General features: G+C 39.6%; 1 protein-coding gene across 1 annotated transcript in view; it reads left to right on the top strand.

Annotated features, from left to right (window-relative positions):
• The window catches only part of ITGB5 (integrin subunit beta 5), a 205,288-nt gene that overhangs the window by 96,907 nt on the left and 87,918 nt on the right, over positions 1 to 20,463 (top strand). Inside the window, exons 6-8 of the mRNA XM_069064969.1 lie at positions 12,392 to 12,553; positions 13,194 to 13,289; positions 16,019 to 16,108. Of these exons, the coding sequence (XP_068921070.1) occupies positions 12,392 to 12,553; positions 13,194 to 13,289; positions 16,019 to 16,108 (348 nt within the window). The remainder of the gene's footprint in view (positions 1 to 12,391; positions 12,554 to 13,193; positions 13,290 to 16,018; positions 16,109 to 20,463) is intronic.

The raw sequence follows: 20,463 nt of genomic DNA, 5'->3' as shown, positions 1-20,463 counted from the left end.
GGCCAGTGGCCAGGAGACAAATTGAATCATAAGAAAGCAAAAGCTTTGCCTTCATGCCCTTGGTGTGTTTAGGAAGAAGAAAGAAAGGAAACAATGCAAATAATACTTAATTTGCTAGACAAAAAAACCTATGCCAAACCCAGCAGCCTCAAACTGACATAACCATGGCATGAACCTGAACAGATCACTTAATTTCTGTCTGCCTCAGTTTCCCCAATTGTAAAGTAAGGAACACAGTAGCATCTATCTCACAGGATTGTTTTGAAGATAAAATAGGTAATTTTATAAAGCACTTACCACAGTTCCTGGCACAGAGTAGGCACTTTAAAGATGCCTGTTACTTTCTACCCTCCCAAGGAAAAAGAGTTTATTTATAAATTCTTTTTCTGTTTGGTTCCTGTTGACTCAACCAGTTATTTGAAAAAAGATTTCCCTTTGCCCTTAGTAAATGAGATGGTGTTTAGATTTCAAAGTGTCTTTGGATTTCTCATCAGGGGAACCAGACTCAGACAACTCTTCCACCACTTCCCATTTTGATTAAGGTAGATTAATTTTCTTAAACTGCCTTGTAAATTGAAGTGTGAGCAAAATCAGGACTCACAAATTGACTGTCTCTCCTACTTTAGATAGGAATCGTGGAACCTTAGATTAAGAAGAAATTTCAGAAGTCATAATCCAGTCATCGATTGTTGGGTTTGCATCAAGTAAAGTGCTAACTCAAGTGCATTTCATTGTTTGAAATAGATATGTTCCTAAAATAGGGTGTAACAATTGCGTTCTGGTGAATCAAAACACATTTAAATTTCACTAAAGGAGCTATTTGAAGAAATGATATGGAGCCTGTTTATAAAATGAAGAATACTTTTATAAAGAAAACAATTATCTTCCTCCCAACTAATTTATTAACTATTAACTAATTTATTAACTATTGATCTACCAAAACTCCTTCCATAGTAAATCTAGTGGCTTCATCTCAATTCTAACTCTCCTTGACTTTTGTATGATACTGGCCACCCTTAAGTACCCTATCTGTCTATTAAAAGTTGATACTCTTTGTTTTTGTGATTTCAGAAGTTTTTAAGGATTTTACTTCCTCCTGTCTCCTTTTGCCCATGATGAGAATTGAAATCAAAGGATCATAGATCCATAATTGGAAGGGAGCTCTGACATTTTAGTCCAACTCTTATTTTATGGATGGGGAAACTGAGTCAGAGAGATCAGTTGTCTTAGCAAGGTAGTGGTAAGCAGCTGAACTGGGATTTGAATTCACAGTGACTACAAATCCAATGTCTTTCCTACTGGACCATAAGTCTGTTCAGTCCATGTTCTACTTTTATTGTTGTTTCTAAAAAGTGCTATGTTTTAGTAAAAACCAAAATATTAAACAGGAATGAAGACCACTTAAGTTACCTAGAATTATTTATGGGTAAATTAATTTTAGTACATAAAATAACTTTTTAATCACTCCTTCCAAATACCAGTATTCTTTGTCCATTCGTTCTTTCCTCATATATAGTTTTAATTAGTGTGTATTCTGATGTTCTAGTTTTTTTTAAGGCTATTACTAAAAGCAATTGGGGTTAAGTAACTTGCTCAAGGTTACATGGCCAGTTATTTCTGGGTGTGGTGCTAAGTATCAGAGCCCAGATTCAATCCCAGGTCATCCCAACTCTGGGGCCAGTGCTCTTACTCACTGAGCCACCTGGCCGCCCCTGTTCTAGTTCTTTTTAATTTGTGTTGTTTCATCAAGATCTTTCCATGTTTCCTTGTATTATTCTTACTTGTCTTAATGACATTGTAGTATTATATTCTATTCTTTTAGTGAATTGATTTGACTATTATTTTTTGTTGGACATTTATGTTAAAGTGTGGGTTTTTGTGATTACATATAATGATACAATGAAAATTTTTGAATGGAAAACATTTTTTGTTGTCTTTTAATGCTTTGAAGGCAAACAGTAATGTACTAGAATTATTGGGTCAAAGACTGTAACTATTTTTGTAACTTTTACTCCATATGGCCATTCTATATTTTAATCAGGAGTAAAAGATGTTTGTTTCTCCACAACTAATACTGAGTTTCCTTCCTTTTAATTATTTTTGGTAATTGGTTGTGTGTCAGGTCATAACCTCAAAATTGCTTCAGTTTTCTGCCTTTCTGATTGTTAGTGAAATTAAGCATTTTTCCAAGTGACTGTTAACCTATTTCCTTTTCTGAAAATTGTCTTCATTTCCTTTGACCTCTTATTATGGGCTGAATTAGCATTGTGTCTTTTTAACAGTTCCATATATTTATCAAGTTTATCATCTCTCATTTGATAGAAATGTCAAGTTGTTAACTTGTCATATAGAAGTATGTATTTCCTCAAGCATTATATTCCCATAAATATTTCCCTACTCTACTATTTTCTTTTTTGTTTTAAATTTGTGTGTGTCACAGAAACTTGTTTTATACAGTCAAGTACACATATCTTGTTTTCACAATAATGCTTTGTTACTTTGAAAAACATTCATCCCCATTTGAGATATATAGGTTATTAATATATTAATTAATTATTAATATATTAATATAGGTTATTCCATTTTCTGCCATATTTTAAAGCACTTTTTATGTTATGCAGCTGCAAAACACTGAGGCATATAGCAGGGGTCTAAATCCCTTTCCCGTTAAATTGCTAGGAATTAATAGGAATCAAGAACGACTCCAAATTATTTCCCAGGTAGATTAGTTAAACAGTGAACTTTTCCCTTCTTTGTTTTCTATAGGTTTAGCAAATGCTCATATTTTATATACTTATGGTTAGATTCCTGGAATACCTAACATGTGCTATTGATCTCTTTCCCTCTTTTTCTCCAGTATTTTTTTTTCTTTATACTTTCCTCCCTAGGAGAGCTTATTCATTTTGATGGTTTCATATGTCACCTCTATCCAGATGATTCCCTCTGGTTCTTACCTTTTTACTCAAGTTCAAGTTTCCTTTATTTATTCATTAAGATTCAACCATTCATGGTTGCCCTTTTGTTGCATCATATTCAGCATATCCAGAACTGAACCCATCTTTTCATCTTTTCCCATCCTCATTAGCTGTTCTTCCTAATTTTAGAGGACTAGTTACCCTGGTTCCACTGTGTTTTGTGCTTTTGTACTCTCTTTTTCTTTCCCCCTTTCCTCTTTTTTTTTAAATCATCTTGTGATGTGACACACAGTTAGTTGCTCAATAAATAATTCTTTGTAGTTTATGCAAATCAGGAATTTCATATCTTGGGGTTCTTTTTAAACAATGAATACTTGCATGTCGTGTTTCTTAAAAATTTAGACTAAAACTAGTTTTGACTTTTGACAGGTAGCAGGAGATGCTGAGGCTGCTGGAGACGCCTGTCTATGGACAGTTTCTCTGTTCACTTGATTGCAGAGAGTTATTCATTACTTGTACTGGGTACTAAAGGTCTAGATTAAGTGGTTTGCCTTCATTCAGTTCCCGTGCTCTGTGTGCCTCCAGTGACATTGAAACTGGTGACCATCTGAGTAGATGGGGGAGATAGGCATCAAGGACAACCCCAAAGCTTTGAACTTGGAAGACTGAGAGAATCTGAAATTCTCTAAGGGGAGTAAGTTGGTGTTATGTAGGGAAACGACGAATCTAGGATACTAGGTAAAAGGCTAGATTTGGAATATGAAAGTCCGTTATTAAGATCTACCTTTGGCAGTGGCTCTGGGCTACTATTAAGTCATAAAGCCATAAGCTATATAGATTGATGAAAATAGTTCTCATACTGAGGGTTTCCTAGGCTGAGTAAATCACGTATTCTTCCTATCTTCACATATATAGTGCCAAATAGTGTGAGGAAAGAAGCAGACCTAGAGATGTATATGGGGGGGGGGTGTCATCTCAGTAACATAATGTAGCAGCAAGCACCCCAGTGTCCCCAGGGTGGCTGCTCACACAGGTTCTTAGATCTGCTTTGATAAAGGAAAGCAACTCAAAATGGGTTAACAAGCTTACTTTAATCAGTCAAACATGTATCATTTACCTAGTTCAGGGGAAAGAGGTCAGCACCCCGAACTTCAGAATATACAGACAGAATTATCAAGACAGAAACAGATCAAGTAGACAGATTTCAAACTGTCCAACTATTACATCCATACCCAATCAACATCTGGGTTTCAAAGCCAGGGGGCTCTGGACAATGGCTTCCCAGAAACCAGATCAAATTACAGAACACTTCTCAAAGTGAGCCCCAAAACAAAGCCTCACATCAGGGCTTATATAGCCTTCTCCTGGCTCAGAGAATGTAACAACCTTATTGACCCACTGGCCAATCAAAAAGTATCTACTGAAAAATAAGCCTCCCACCCCAGGCTCCAGGTGCACTTTAGCCTGGGGCAGGGAAGATCTTTAAAATTTACATTCCCATTACACATAATAGAATCATAAAGTTGGAACTGGAAGGGACATTAAAGAGCTGGCCCAACCCTTTTCATTTTGCAGTTGAGGAAACAGGTCCAGAGAGGTGAGTTCACCAGAGTTATGTAAGTAAGGAGCAGAGTCTGAATTTGAACCTGTCCTCTGTTTCCAAATAGAATGATCATTCATTACACCATGATATCTCCTCATAATAGAAATCATGGGAGTATGTGAGTTCTCCTATGAGAAGAGCAGGGAACTTTAGAGTGAACCTTAAGGTTTCCCTTTGTCTTAATAAAGGAAGGCTTGTAATACTTACAGTTTGTTATAAGGAGACACTTAAAATATGAAGTGCAACCAGGGAGGATGGTATAACCACACTTAGTCCATTGGAACCAGAGTGATATTGGGTGCACCTTGCTGGGGCCTCAGAGGGCATGGAGCACCTTCCCAAACTGGCAATGTCTGCTGGGTTTTTATAGCATTCTTGCCTGGGACTAGCAGGACCAGGTCTTGGCTAAAGGGATTGAAGATGTTGGATCTAGGGACTGGTAGTGGATTCCTGCTAGGGAGGAGAAGGGAAGACTCCTGCGGTATTGAAGGCTAGTTTAGATTCAGATTCTGCTCTGGTGGGAAGAGGCTTTGGGCCCTTACTTCTGGCCTCACTCTGACAGTGACTTGGATTTTTGAGCATCATTGGGACTTGTTCATTTTGCGGGTTGGGAAGGAGGCTGCTACTGGGGTCATTATAGCCCTGACTTAGGGGACAGGAAGAAGACTCATGAGAAGGCTATGTCTAGGCAGAGGTTTCTGACTCACCAGGTCCCTGGGAGCAGGAGAGGTAATTAAGTGTTTTGACTCAAAAGACCTTTCCTTCCAGCTCTTGTTTAGCTGCAGGCTACAAACAGTGCCAAAGTCAACATGATGCTGAAAGCAACGATTTCCTGAAGACTCAGTAGGAAGATTATGCTCCCTGAGAATGACTGATTGGAGATGTGGTGGCTACACTAAACCAGACAACAGAAATGAAAACAGACTGTCAGCCAGCCACCCGGGATGGCTGAATCACTGTGTCAGCTGTCACCTAGGTCGGAAACCAGACCAGACACAACCACAAAATCCAACTTTACAAGCCTCGGCTCTTTGTTGTTATTCTGATTAATTAAAACTCTCTCCTAATTATCTTTTATTTTCTTCCCTAGGTTTAAGTCTCAGTTTTATTTGGAAAAATGAGGACAAACTTTCCATTTCATCATTTAATTCAAATTCATGGCACCATTTTAAAGCTCCCTTTTGTTTGTTTGTTCAGTTGTTTTCAATCCTGTCAGATCTTTCACGACCCCATATGAGATTTTCTTGGCAAAGACATTGGAATAGTTTGCCATTTCCTTGTCCAGCTCATTTTACAGATGAGGAAACTGAGGCAAACAGGGTTAAGTGACTAGCCCAGGGTCACATAGCTGGTAAGTGTCTGAGGTCAAATTTAAACTTAGGTCCTCTTGACTCCAGGCCCAGCACTCCATCCCTTGAGCCATCATGCTGTCCATTTAGAGATCCTTTAGGAAACATGAAATAGTAGAAGCTCAGACTTGGAAGAAACCTTACAAGCCTTCGAGGCCAACTCCTACCTGAACAGGAATTATTATTCCCCTACTAAACCACATGTTCTGAGGTCAAGGTCCATGTCTCATGTTCCACATTGTATCTTTTCCAGTTCTTCCTATAGAGCCCTGCAAACAGGAGATAACAAATATTTGCTGAAAATGAAATTATTACCAGGTCTCCCAGAGTTGAACTGAGTTTCAAGGATACTAGTAGGAAGTCCCACAATGAAATAGAATTTATTTCTTAACCTTTTTTCTGCCCTTTGGCAGTCTGGTGAAGCGGGTGGAGCCCTTCTCATAATAATTTTTAAAATTGTATTAATTTTACATATATTTATATTTGTTTTAAAATTTGTTTAAAAATTAAAAATGATTTTTTAAATTTAAATTTTAAAAAATTTCATGCTTTTAGGGATAGAATTGTAGGATTACAAAGGAAACCCATTATATCAAAATACTGATTTTACATATATTTATTTGTACATTTGTTTCTATATATTATACATTACATTATATATATGTTTATTATATTTATAGATTTATTTATATACATCATATTTATTTACTTATACAGTTATAAAACAGCCAGCTCTGGGAGGGAGAGCCCACAAATCTACTCCCCCCATACTCTTTTTTTCAATTTAATCTGCCTTAAAATTTCTCCATCACTTTCTAAGCCTAGCCAGTCAACAAAACAATAAATCAGGCCTTGATTTGTAGAGTTTGCTGATTTCCAAGTGATAAATAGTCACAAAGAAAATTTAATAATCAGCTCAAGTTGAAACTGGCTGCAGCACCCCCCTGGTTCCTTCCAATTCTGATAATCAGAAAGCATTAATTTTCTCCTATGTATCAGAGATGATTCTGTCATCTATGGCAATGAAAAGGTCTCTAGTAGCATGACTACTCCGAGAGAAATGATATCAAATAAATGTCTGTGGTTCTGTTTCACAGATGAAGAGCACTCTGAAGTCCAGATGCCTCCTTTTATAGATTAGGGAACTGATGTCCCTACAAGTTAAGCAATTTCTGCTAGTTATACATTAGCAGATATTAACCCCATCAGAGACTCAAGCTCAAGTCATCTGCCTCCTAATCTTGACTCTCACCTTGGGCAAAAAGTCACTTGGCTTTTCTAGGTTTAAATTTTTTTCATCTGTAAAATGAAAGATTTAAATTAGTTGATATTCAATATTCTAGTTCTGGATTCTATAAGCCTGTAGTCCTGTAAGTGATTTCTCCAAAACAGATATCTGGTTAGCAGTGAGTCAGGTCTGAGACCCAAGTGTCCTAACTCTTTGTGCCAGAGCCCTTAGGAAAGAGAAGCATTTATTGAGTGCTTACTATCCATTAGGCATGGTCAGCTAGGTGGCGCCATAGTGGATAGAGTGCCACACTGGAGTCAGGAAGATACCTTTTCTTCCTGAGTTCAAATCCAGCCTTAGACATGTACTAGCTGTGTAACCCTGGACAAGTCACTTAACCCTATTTGCCTCAGTTTCATCTTTTGTAAAGTGAACTGGAGAGGGAAATAGTAAACCACTTCAGTATCTTTGCCAAGAAAATGGGATCACCTTGAATGCTACTATCATCCCCATTTTGCAATTTAGGAAACAGAGGCAGATAGAGGTTAAATGACTTATCATTTGTCCAGGATCACACAGCCAGTATCTGAAGTTGGATTTGAACTCAGGCCTTCCTGACTCCAGGCCTGGAGCTCTATCTGCTGTACCAGCTTGCTGCCCATATCTCCTTCTAACCAGTTATCCCTCCTCTCCCAGTGCATCTTTCCTCAGATATGGGATATAAACCCTTCAGTGTCAATAGTCGTGAAGTCCTAGCTGTCAACAAGGAAGGCTGATTCTAATTGAAATACACTAATGAGCCATCACCTGCAGAATTTTCAGCTTAGAAGGCCATTCCTGGCTCTCCACTAAGTTAGTGCTGAAAAAATCCTCCTCAGCTGCCAGCACTGTTATTACCAGCTATTGCCATTACATCACTAGAACCTACTTCTCAGCCCAAGAAAATGGAGGCTAACGATGGGCAGAGTGGATGTGAGATTCTACTGAGGTGCTCACTCTGCATAATCACCTGCCCACCAGCAGTCTACTTTAGCTTATTCTTTGGGTTTTCCTTTATCTTTTCCTCCTTTCGGCTCTTCACTCACGCTTCTCTCTAAATCCTCCCATTCAGCTCTGATCTAATGTTAGTGTGGGCCTCTCCTGTGTTACCTTTTATTTTCCTTTCCTAGTTGGGATAAAAAAGAGGAAACAATAAGCTTCTTCTGTGCTATTGTATTTGATTATCCACTTTTTTGCATCATGTCTGGCTTATCCATTATCAAAAGTAAATAAGAGTTGACAGTATCTGTTCCCCTTGATCACTCAAACATCCTTAGGGATGGAAAAAGTTGGTTTATATTTACAACCCCTGAAGCTCCTGAATTTCTTCTTCCATTCGAGTAAGCAAAAGGCTTTGTCTGACTTCCATCAATTAAGATAGTCACATGTAGCTTGGCGATTTTTTTCTCTTGTATTTATTCTTTACTATGAAGGACTGGGATTGGGAAGAGGGATACATTGGAAAATACAGCTGATGCAAAAATTTTAAATAGCTGTAAACATATAAAAATATATCAATAAATATTTTCAAAGTAAATTATATCAATACACATTTACCTTTCAAAACAAATGATTAGTAAACATTTCTAAAAATAAGACATTTTGGAAAATACATATTTATTGATATCTTTTTTTTTTTTGCTTCATAGGCATTTTTCAATGGCATCCTTTCTTCTACTCCCAGAAAACTATCCCTTATAAGAAAGGATTATAAAAAGAAGTGGGAGGTGAGGGGGACAGTTCAACAAAATTCATCAACACATAAGAACATTCTGATACCTGTAGTCTTCCATAGTCATGGTCCTCTACTTCTAGAAAATGCAGAGGGAGATGCCTTCTCATAGCAACTTTTAGGGGAACCAAGTTTACTTAGTTATAATTTCACAGGGTCTGCTTTTGATTGTCTTCTGTTGTTCTTTCCATTTATATTGTTCAGGTCACCGTGTGTGCTATTTTTCTTGCTTCTACTTACTTCATTTTGTATCAGTTCATGGAGATCTTCCCGTGTTTCTTTGTAATTCATCATGTCCATCGTTTCATTATATTTATGCACCAAAATGTGCTGAGCCATTTCTCAATCATCCGAGTATCTCCTCTGTTTCAAGTTCTTTGATACTACCATAAATATTTTGGTGCATTTAGGGGATTTCTTTTTTTATCATTGATCTCTTTGGGGTATGTGCCTAAATGTAATCTCAGAGTCAAAGAATGTGGATTGTGACATGGTCATTTTCTTTGTGGAATTCCAAATTGTTTTTCAGAGTGGTTGAATTATTTTATAGATTCACTATCAGTGCCCTTGGCAATTTTAAAATCCTACTTTTCCCACAGGAGTATAACTGAATGAGCCTAGGATTTTGAGTTAGAGGGATGTCTTGTGTTCATGTTGTTGTTGAGTCATTTCAGTCATGGTCAATTCTTTGTGACCCCATTTGGGGTTTTCTTGTCAGAGGTACTGCAGTGGTTTGCCATTTCCTTCTCTATCTCATTTTACAGATGAGAAAACTGAGGCAAAAAGGGTTAAGTGACTTGCCCGGGGTCACACAGCTAGTGTCTGAGGTCAGATTTGAACTCAAGTCTTCCTGTCTACAGGCCTGGTGCCCTTTCCACTGTGCCATCTAATTGCCTTTGTGTTCATATCCCAGTTCTATCATGTACTGACTACAGACAGATTTCTTCCTTTTTCTAAGTCTAAGTTTCTTCGTTTTTTAAGTGAGGGCAGTAGACTTTGAGATCTGTGGTATAAAGAGGCAGCTATGGTGCAAAGGATAGAGCAATGGAGTCTGGGAGTCAAAGGATGCAGGTTCAAATCTTGGCCCCAACATCTATGACCAGTGTGACTTTGAGCAGACTTATTAAGCTATCAGGGACTCAGTTTTATTCTCTGTAAAGTGAGGGAGTTGGACTAGATCATCTTCTAAGACCCTTTCTGCTCTATGTCTGGGGTCTAAGAGTCTAAATCTCCTTAGGTTTCTAGTGAATGCACATAGGTGGCTTCCAGCTCCATGACACAGAAAGGATGACAAAACTGGTTGGTGTTTCAGGTTGGTTACTTTGGGTTGCCTTATTGGCCCTTCAGTCATTCTGCATGAGACAAAACAAAACTAAAAAACCCATCGTGGACTGATTGCGTTGCTCCTGCTTTTTCTATAACAGGGTTCCTCAAATTCCAGTGTCAGAGCCAGGAAGACTCTCTAGAGTGTGTGCAGTGGTGCATACTCATGGTACTGCTATGAGTCTGATGCCCTAGTCTATATATGCCCTGAATTCTCAGCATGCTTTTAGAGCAAAGGTTCTTTACTTTTTGATGATATAATGAAGTCTGTGAACCCCTTCTCTGAAAATTTTAAAATGCATAAAATAAAATACATAGGATTATAAGTTATAACAAATTGTATTTAAATACAGTTATTAAAACAAATTTTAAAAAGTTCTTAGAGCCTCTGCCTTAGAGAGAAATTAAGCTAAAAAAGATCACTGAAGGAAGTTAAACTTAGAATAATTGAAAAACCAGTAATGGCCCAGAAAACAGATAATGAAACAGGCCATTCTTCTCACAACAGAGACAGGGCACTACTATGTCAAAATGTTGTGTATATTTTTGTTGCTGTTGAGTCATGTCAGTTGTGTCCAACTCTTCATGCCCTCATTTGTGGGTTTTCTTGGCAGAGATACTGGAGGGGTTGGCCATTTCCTTCTCCAGCTCATTTTATAGTGAGGAAACTGAGGCAAACAAGGTTAAGTGACTTGCCCAGAGTCACACAGCCAGTAGGTGCCTAAGGTCAGATTTGAAGGCGGGTCTTCCTCACTCTAGACCAGGTCCTCTATCCAGCATGCCACCTAGGTGCCCAATTTGTTGTATATATTATCAGATAATAGAAATCTAGGGAAATTTTATCAGGCATTTAGGACTACCCCTTCATTTAATAGAGGAGGAAACTGAGGGCCAGGGAAGTCCAATGATTTGTCCAAGGTCATAGGATTTTCTGGAAGGGCCTTCAATAGCCACCTCCATTTGTAATAGAAAGATGGGAGCCTGCAGCTGGATAACAAACTTTGAACACTGTGAGCAAACATGATCATTGCAAAAGGAAATTTCTCCTTTGTGTGGCACCACAGTAACTTTTCCCTGGCCCTCTAGAGCAGGAGTTTCCAACCTGTTTTGATCTCAGTACTTCTTGGCATTCGGTATATTTTTCCTTACCCCCTCTTCAATATGAAAGGAAATTAATTATAGAGTTTACCACGTGTATATGAAATGAAATAGGATGAAGAGATTGATTTTTCATAAAGAAAACTTTTTTTTAAGCATTTTTAAGCATCATAAAGTTGTTCTTTGTCCAGTCTACATTTTCTTTTCAATAACACTGCTATTTCTGGAATATTTCAGTTGGATAACACTGTACTTGACAAGCTTTTGTAGGGACAAGGATCCCAGGTTGTAACTCCTAATCTTGAGAATAGAATTTCACCGGCCCTGGAGTCAGGAGGACCTGAGTTCGAATCTGGTCTCAGACACTTAACACAAAAGCTAGCCTTGTGACCTTGGGGAAGTCACTTGCCCCCAATTGCCCTACCTTACCTCTTCCAAAAAGCAAAGAAAAAAGATCAAATGAGAATAGAATTTCATATGATGAGGCAATAAAGGAGAAAATAAGTTTAATCTGCTTGATGAAATGCTTTAATTCTATTAGTAGTTATTGGCATTCATAAAACAGACTTGCTCAGGGCACTGGACAGCACATCTGTCCAGAGATTTGAGAGGTCAAAGCTCCTTAGGGTATCATAAGGAAGACTGAGGGACTCAGTTCAATGGCCATAACTGGCTGGCTAATCAGTTCAGTCACAAGAATCAGCAACAACCAATGAAGTCATGCTGGGTAAATACAGTAAGTAATTTACAAGAATGCATTTCAGGGAAGGAAGTCAGAGTCAGGAAGACTTTTAGTGGTTTGAAAAATGTGTGGAATTACACAGAGAAAGCTCACTGGCCAACCTGGACAAGGGCTTCTCTGGAGACTTGTCCATGTTCATGCAAGCTTCTCCTGCCCAGGATGTTTCTCTCTGCCCACACCTCTTTGGAATGCTTCCCAACATTCTTACAAATGGATTACAGGTGGGTGTGCCAACTCACTCACTTTTGATTCATCCTGGAGACCTTGAAGAGAAGTCAGGGACCTTGACTAATGACCTAGGAATGGGCTTGAGAAGGACCCAAGTAGGCTCAGGAATTTTCTTTTGTCTTTTCTTCCTACAGGAAAAGATTGGTTGGCGGAAGGAAGCTCTTCACTTGCTGGTGTTCACATCAGATGATGTGCCACACATTGCCCTGGATGGCAAATTGGGAGGCCTGGTGCAGCCACATGATGGGCAATGCCATCTGAATGAGGCCAATGAATATACTGCATCCAAGCAGATGGTAAGGGGGTCACAGTAGTTGCTCTTGGAGGTTTCTTCTTGACCCAGAATCTTGTCCTCCTTTCTCATGGCTGAACCAATGATAGGAATGGCCTGATTGTCCATTGGACTCTGCCTCTAGGCCTCAACCTGGGCTTCCGTTCCAAACTCTGCAGGTGCTTGGACTTTCATATACCCTCATCCTTTATATGTCCTTTATTTCCATTTGTTAAATTAAAATATTTCTTCACTAGACTCCTCTGGACAGAAGGGAATCTTGTACCATCTAGTTGAGTTGCCTGCCAAGCTTGCTATTACATACTTTAAAAAGAGGGGCATTAATCTTGGAGAAGAAGGCTGTGTGGGAAAGTTAAAGAGAGGCAGATTTTGGTCCATTGTATGGGAAAACAAAAGAATTTCGTTTGTCACTTTGAGAATTTTTGCTTTGGGTCCACTGACTCCCATTGACTGTAGGTAAGAGTGAGGTTGCCCTTTTGATGAGTTTCCTGGGTGTCCTCATCCTTGATAAGCTGTGGGTGGTGACTGAAATTCACCCTCTAAAAAAGTGGTCTCCATAGCAAGGATTAAACTGCTAAGTAGACACCAGAATCCAGTGCTGTGACCTCTGGAAAGTCTCAGATCCTTCTGGGTCTTGTTCCTAGGACTATCCATCCCTTGCTCTTCTTGGAGAGAAATTGGCGGAGAACAACATCCACCTGATGTTCGCTGTGACAAAGAACCATTACATGCTATACAAGGTAAAGGGGTTAAGGGCATGGGCTCCCGGGCATTGGAAGGCGATTCTGATTTGAAGGGGAAAGAGAGATTAAAACTGTGAAAATGGGGGGTAGATTAGTCAGCAGCATTGATTGAGTATTGAGAGTCCTATCTTATAGACTGGGGGAGATTGAGAAGAAGGAGGAACCTTGTCCTTAACCTTGAACACATGATCTAACAGGAAATCATCCTAAGGAGAGTATGGCCCATCCCAAAGGAGCAGTCTGAGGCTCGATAGGAAGTACTTTGGTGAAGGTCCTATAGCTAGTAATTTAAAGTGATATAGAAGTGTGAGCTGTTATTCTGGAGTGATGGAAGTAACCTTGGGAATCCACGGGGGGGGGGGGGGGGGGGGGGGGGGGGGGTGGAATGTAAAGTAGGAATTCAGAAAGGAGCTTTCCATGGTGAGGAAGGATTTTTTTTGTGTCCAGTGTCTTTCCTTATGACACATAGAACCTCTGAGGTAAGATTGCCCTCCAGCAACACCTGCTCTTACTTCTCCTCCTCCTCTAACCCTTCTTCTTCATCCATACTTCCTTCTCTTTCCAGGTGGAAGGTAGAAACCTGTTATTACTTAGACAGCTTGTGCTCATTTAAACAAACAGAAATCAAGTCAGCTCTGAAGCCTTACATTCTTTAACCTGAAAGGTTATGAGACCTTCTCCAGGGAATCTGTGCTCCCAGGCAACCAGAGAACAGCAACTTGATGCATCTCCTTCTTCCTCTTAACCCTTTAATGTCTGTACCACTTCCCTTTACCTGGGGGTCTAGAAGCTGAGAAAAATGCCTTTTGCTTAAATGTATTTTTCTGTTGCTTTTAATAGTCTGTATTCAAAACTGAAATAATGTGGTTATCTTTGATAAAATACCACTCAACCTTTTCCTGAGGTCCTTGCCTCCTCCCACCCAATTTTGCTCTAAGAAGTTCCTAAAGGGTGAAAAAAACGGTACAAGTTTGTTTTGCTCCTCACTCTACCTAATTTCCTATGTTGTTGTTGGTTTTTTTTTTTGCATATGTGGGAGAAGAAATATTTCTTTCCTTTACACATCTAGACTGCTCTAAGCCACCATCATATTCTTTTTTTTCCTGACTTGCAAAAATAAGATCCTAAAATGGTGGTGTTGCTCAGTGGCTAGAGTCTCTGACCTCTGAGTCAGGGAGGTCTGGGTTCAAGTCCCACCTCTGACAATTAAAAGCTGTATATATAGGTAAATCATATAATCTCTTGGTGTCCTTGAGAAACTCTGTAAGATTTGAAGGTATCAGGGCAGCTAGATGGCACAGTGAGTAGAGCACTGGCCCTGGAGTCAGGAGGATCTGAGTTCAAATCCAGCCTCAGATACTTAATACACACACACACACATACACATACATACAAATCTAGTCATGTGACCTTGGGCAAGTCACTTAACCCCAATTGCCCTACCTTTCCCCCTCCAAAATGAAAAAAAAAAGATTTGAAGGTACCTGCACTGGTAGAGGGAACTTTCTCTCCTGGGGTTCCCTATGTTATTGAGATCATGGGTCTAGTTTAGCCAAACAAAGCATGGTGTCCATGCAATTAGTCTTCCTTTCCTGCCCACTCCTTCATAACTTTAGTTAGTATGGCTGGTTTAATTTTCCCTCCTTTCTGCTTAATGGATCTTTAACCCTGAATAGCATCTTTGCGAAGCAGGGTCTGGGCAGTTTATTCCTTCAGCACTGTTTTCCCCAAAGGTTCCAGATCTTATTTTCTCTTCTGAACATCTTGAACAAAAAGAGTTTAAAAAACACTGTTCAAGGCAGTTTTTTTTGATGCACTCTTTCATTTAACTACTCCTACATTAGTCAAGGAAATGAGGAGAAAGTGATATGTAGCCTGCTGAATTTTGGATGTTTTTTTACTTTAATGCTACCCCTAGATATTGGTGGATACATCAGTAAGAGGAAGAAGTCTTGTCTTTCAGATTTAATCCAGCATTTTATCCAAAATTTTACTAGGTGGTACCCAGAGCTCTTTTGGGGAGTGGTATTTGTTGATTTGTTTGAATTGTCCTTGAAAAGAGAACCACTGGCATTTAAGGCTCTTGGAGATGTTTCCATTTGAATTTTGAACAAAGAGTCAGAAGAATGTGTTCTGATAAACCTTAACTGTGTTTAGAAATAGCAAGTGGAATCGCAGGAAGATGTTGGCAGGGAAAATGGCGGTCACTAAGGAAGTGTGGTTTCAAAGAGTCGTGTGTCTTGAAGAGATCGTCCCATACCTCACTCAAATAATCCCAGAAATAATGTTGTCCTCCTTTATTTCCTTGAGAGACCCACAGAGAAGAAAATGCCACCATGTCCCACCAGTAAATCAGCTCTCACTTCCCCCATTTCCATAACTCCACTTCCCTGCCCTAGTTTTTATTAGAAGAGCTTGTTGTAAGGGCCGCCAGGTGGTGCAGTGAGTAAGCGCGCCAGCCCCGGAGTGGGGAGACCCAGGATCGGTTCCGGCCTCAGATACTTGGCACCCACACAAAATAACTGGCTGTGTAACCTTGAGGAAGTTACTTAACCCCAATTGCTTTAAAAAAAAAGCTTGTTGTCTAATGACAGTGGGAATGGGCAGAGGCAAGTATTGTTGGAATTTCTTCTATTCATTGTAGTTCAGTGATTATTTTTTTATGTATAAGGAAAAAAAAGTAGAAGAAAAATCCCCCTGTAATTATTTTTTTTTCCTTTTCAAAGAATTTTACAGCATTAATACCTGGAACTACTGTGGAGATTTTACACGCTGACTCCAGAAATATTATCCAGCTGATTGTGAACGCATACAATGTAAGTCCTTTATTCTCCTCTTTCCTCCTCCTTTCTCTTTTTAACATTTTTTATGCTGAATTTGACAAATACCAAAGTGGAGAGATTTTTCAGATACAAAGCAGAGCAGGAATAAAGAGGCTACATGTGAAACCAGGAATCTCCATTATTATATGCAGCTTGTTTTTTCAAAAAAGCATATAATAAATTCAACATGTTACTTTCAAAGTCATTCTACTGGTCTGTATTTCCTTCTGTTCTTTTCTATACATTTAAAATGCTTCAGTGACCCTTTCTCTGCCAGTAATACTATTACTAACTTTTCTCCATCCCCCCATGCATGAAAAAAGAAAAACATATTCCTTGTAATTAGAGAAATGGGTATATAATTAAGTTAGGTAACATGTTCTTTGGATGTTTTTCCTCTTCCATTTCTGCCTCTTGTGTAACAGAAAGAATGGTGGACTGGGAATCGTGAGCTCTGGATTAAAATTCTGGCTCTGACACTTAACTGGGTGACCATAGACAGGTCACAGTCTTGCTGGACCTTATCTGTAAAATGAGATAATAATATTTCTATTACCAGGAGAGTTCAGTGAGTAATATATGTGGTTCTAGAGCTGGAAGGGACCTTAGATAGAGTCCATTTAATTCTCGTTTTACAGAGAAGAAAACTGAAGGCCAGGGAAGTTAAGCAACTTGGCCACAAAGATAGTAAGTGTCAAGAGACAGGATTTGAACCCAGACCCTCTGACTTTAGAACCAGTGATCTTTCCACAGTTGTGAATATTTTGTAATAATGAAATAAATGAGTTGTTGCATTCTGATCCTTTGTGAAGAAGTTTGTTTTGGAGGGCCTCAGCTGTCAGTGGTTAAAGTTCTGGGCCTGGAGTCAGAAAGACCTGAGTTCAAATCCAGCCTCCAACATATCTTAATCATGTGACCTACGTAAGTCTCTTAACCTCTGTCAGACTCAGTTTCCCCAGCTGTGAAATGAAGATAATGATAGCACCAACCTTCATCAAGTGAGAGAATATTTGTAAGCATTTAGCACATAGTAGGTGCCCAATAAATGCTTGTTTCCTTCCTGAACTTTTAGGGACAGTGTTTTCTCCTGTTCCTTCTGGAATCTTGATTAGTGTGCCTGCTAGAGCTGGGAGTATCCTTGGGTCACCAGGCTGATTACCTTGGCTCAGACAGGGTATCTTGACGGAGGAGTTTGGCCTGTCCAAGCCTGTCCTGGGGGCTGATCCTGCCATTGATGTCTGAGAAGAGAAGAGAGATTCTTCTGACTTTTCACAGTAGTAAGGAGAGAAAAGAAACCATTTGGCTCCAAGTGTGTCTCCTGACCTTTCTCTTACCCTGGCCATGCATGACAGCTGTTGTTTTCAGATATGCCTCACTGCCCCTCTTAACTGCCCCAGAGGCAAGGAGGCCAAAACAGGGAGAGAGGGAGTAACAATACCGGAGGTTCATGATAGCAGTAGAGAGCAACTCCCCAGGAGTTGCTCTGTCCTGGTAGGGCTTGGGGAAGGGAGTCCACACTCAAGACTGTGTTTGTAGTTAAATCCTTTTATTTATTTCTCCTTCACAAATAGTTTATTATGAACCTAGTTATAGAAGTCAACAAAATTGAACTCATGTTTGAAATGTTAAAAATTTTAGGCTGAAAATTATCTCAACGTATAAATAACTGTCACCACTTGCCAATCACTAACTCTCCATATTTCTTTCCAGTCTTTCTAAAATGAAATCCTTTTATTTTTTTTGAGGGGGGGAAGGTAAGGCAATTGGGGTTAAGTGACTTGCCCAAGGTCACACAGCTAGTAAGCTATGTCTGAGGTCGGATTTGAACTTAGATTCTCCTAACTCCAGGATTGGTGCTCTATTCACTGCTCCACGTAGATGCCCCTGAAATACTTTTAGATGGGTCTTGAGAAGGTCTTTTAAATTAAAGTTTTGCAGCTATATTATATGGCAGTCCTTGGCTTAAGCCTAACCTTTTTATTTAACTTTTTAATTAAATTAAATTTTTTTAATTTTAATTTTTTGCTTTTTTTCTTTGGAGGGGGGAAGGTAGGACAGTTGGGGATAAGTGACTTGTCCAAGGTAACATGGTTAGTTTTATGTTAAGTGTCTGAGACTGGATTTGAACTCATGTCCTCCTGACTCCAGGGCCAGTGCTCTATTCACCTTGCCACCTAGCCGCCCCCTAACCTTTTTATAAGAGCATAGAGTTTCAGGGAAATTTAGTGTTTATCTAATTTAATTTAATTTCCTCAATTTGCAGATGAGGAAACTGAGGCATAAAGGGAAGAGGCTTGCCCAAGGTCATAAAGGTAATAAGAAACAGAGCCAGGATTCAGAGCCAGAACTTTTAGTTCCAAAATTGGTTTTGTCAAACTACACTAGGAAACAAATATTCTCTTGCCCTCTATTTCATAAGCCCCCATAATGACTGAATTAAAAAAGTAATTGTCTTGCCTGACTTCTCTGCGAGGCAGGGAGGGGAGGAAAAGAGGGAGAGAATATGGAACTCAAATTTAAAAAAAAAAAATAATGATAAAATTTGCTTTTATATGGAATTGGGAAAAAATAATTATTTAATTTAAATTTAAAAAAATTAGTTGCCCTTTTAAAAAAGGAATTAACAAGTTGGGTTACACTTCCGACTCTGAAACTTTACTAGGTAACCATAGGCAAGTCACAACCTTGCTGGACCTCATCTGTAAAATGGAATAATAGTACTTCCATTACCAATAGAGTTCAGTGAGTAGTGTAGGTCTAGAGCAAGAAGCCCTTGCCTCCACCTCAGGTCACATGATTTAGCAATAAATTTGAGGCTCCTGTTTCCCCCCCTCCCATACTCCTTTGAGAGCCTGCTCAGTCCCACTGTTCAGGACAGAGCAGGAAGGAAGGGAACCATGTGTTTCTGTAACTCTGAGTTGTAATTCAAACTGCCTTTTCCCATAGAAGCAATATCTTACATGCCATTTAGGCATAGTTTAAGCACATTGTGTGATGAGTAGACTTCGTGGAATATTACTGTAGAATTAAAATGGGTTATTGGTGCTGGTTGTCCCCATTCTCACAGAAGACTGCAGTGACATCACTCTGTTGGAGTCAAGGTGCACACGGTGTGTCCAGTTGTGGCTGATCAGACCAGCACGAGCTCGGAAGGCTCTACCACAGGTCGGACACATGTGGAGTGAAAATGTCTCTAAATTTACCCATCGTGTCAGAGGAGGATATTAGTGCTTTTTTTTAACAGTTTCTCTAAACAGAGGCTTGGCTTCATGGTTACAGAGTTCATCGGCCCCTCTCTCTCCCACCTTTTTGTCAGAGGAAGCTTCAGGGATAGCATGACTAGAACACTCCGACCCGTTAAGTTAAATGGGCCTGGGATATTTGGGAAATCAGTTTTTATAAAAGAAATCCTCTTGTAGAGCTGTAGTGAAGAGCCGTGTCAGCAAAATTCTTAAGCCTGTGTTAAGTAAGAAAATGTCCAGCTGTGTCCTTGGGGAGAGACTCCGACCATTTCATTTCCTGCTGGAGCTCTAACAGTTTCTTCTGCAATTCATAGGGTCATAGATACAGGGATGGAAAGGACCTTCCATGTCATCTGTGCCAGCCCCCTCACTCTGTGCTTCAGGAGTTTTGACCTGCCGAAGGTCATTCAGGTAGGGTCAGAGGTCAGGCTTTGAACCTGGGTTCTCTGACTCTAAATCCAGGACTGTTCCCATTGGACTGTGAGCTCCTTGAGGGCAGAGGCCAGTTTTACCTTTCTTTGTCTCTCCAGTTCTTAGCATAGTGCCTGGCCCATAGTAGGTGCTTATTGACCAACTCCACACTTATTTGACTCCTTGTCTGCTGAGAAAGAGGACTAAAACAATAAAAGGCCAGGGGAAAAGTCCACAGAGGACGATTCAACTGAGAAATGATCATAACCAGAACTTTAACAGTAATAGGATGGGTCAGAACGGTAAATACATCCGTATTGTGTCCTGGTGACTCCACAGGTCGCGTGATGGCTTGAATTCTGAACATGGGAGGAATGTCAAGGGTTTTTGTATTATCTGGAAATTCCAGTTCTTAGTCTTCAGTTGACCATAAAGATCCTTGTGAAATTCCTGCCTAAAGAATTCCAAGGTTACTACTAGGTCTAAACTCAAAGATGATTTGTTGTTGTTTAATCGTGTCCCAATCTTGATGACCCCATTTGGGCTTTTTTTGGCAAAGATACGGAGTGATTTGCCATTTCCTTCTCCAGCTCATTTTACAGATGAAAAACTGAGGCAAACAGGGTTAAGTGACTTGTCCAGGGTCACACAGCTAGTAAATGTTTGAGGCCTAATTTGAACTCAGGAAGGAGTCTT

Source organism: Petaurus breviceps, unplaced genomic scaffold (genome assembly GCF_028583685.1).
Source record: "Petaurus breviceps papuanus isolate PSGF00001 unplaced genomic scaffold, PetGlider_PUasm1.0 90654, whole genome shotgun sequence".
NCBI classification, from domain to species: Eukaryota; Metazoa; Chordata; class Mammalia; order Diprotodontia; family Petauridae; genus Petaurus; species Petaurus breviceps.
Note: the sequence above shows the minus strand (reverse complement) of the source record. Positions and strands in the feature narration are given on the sequence as shown.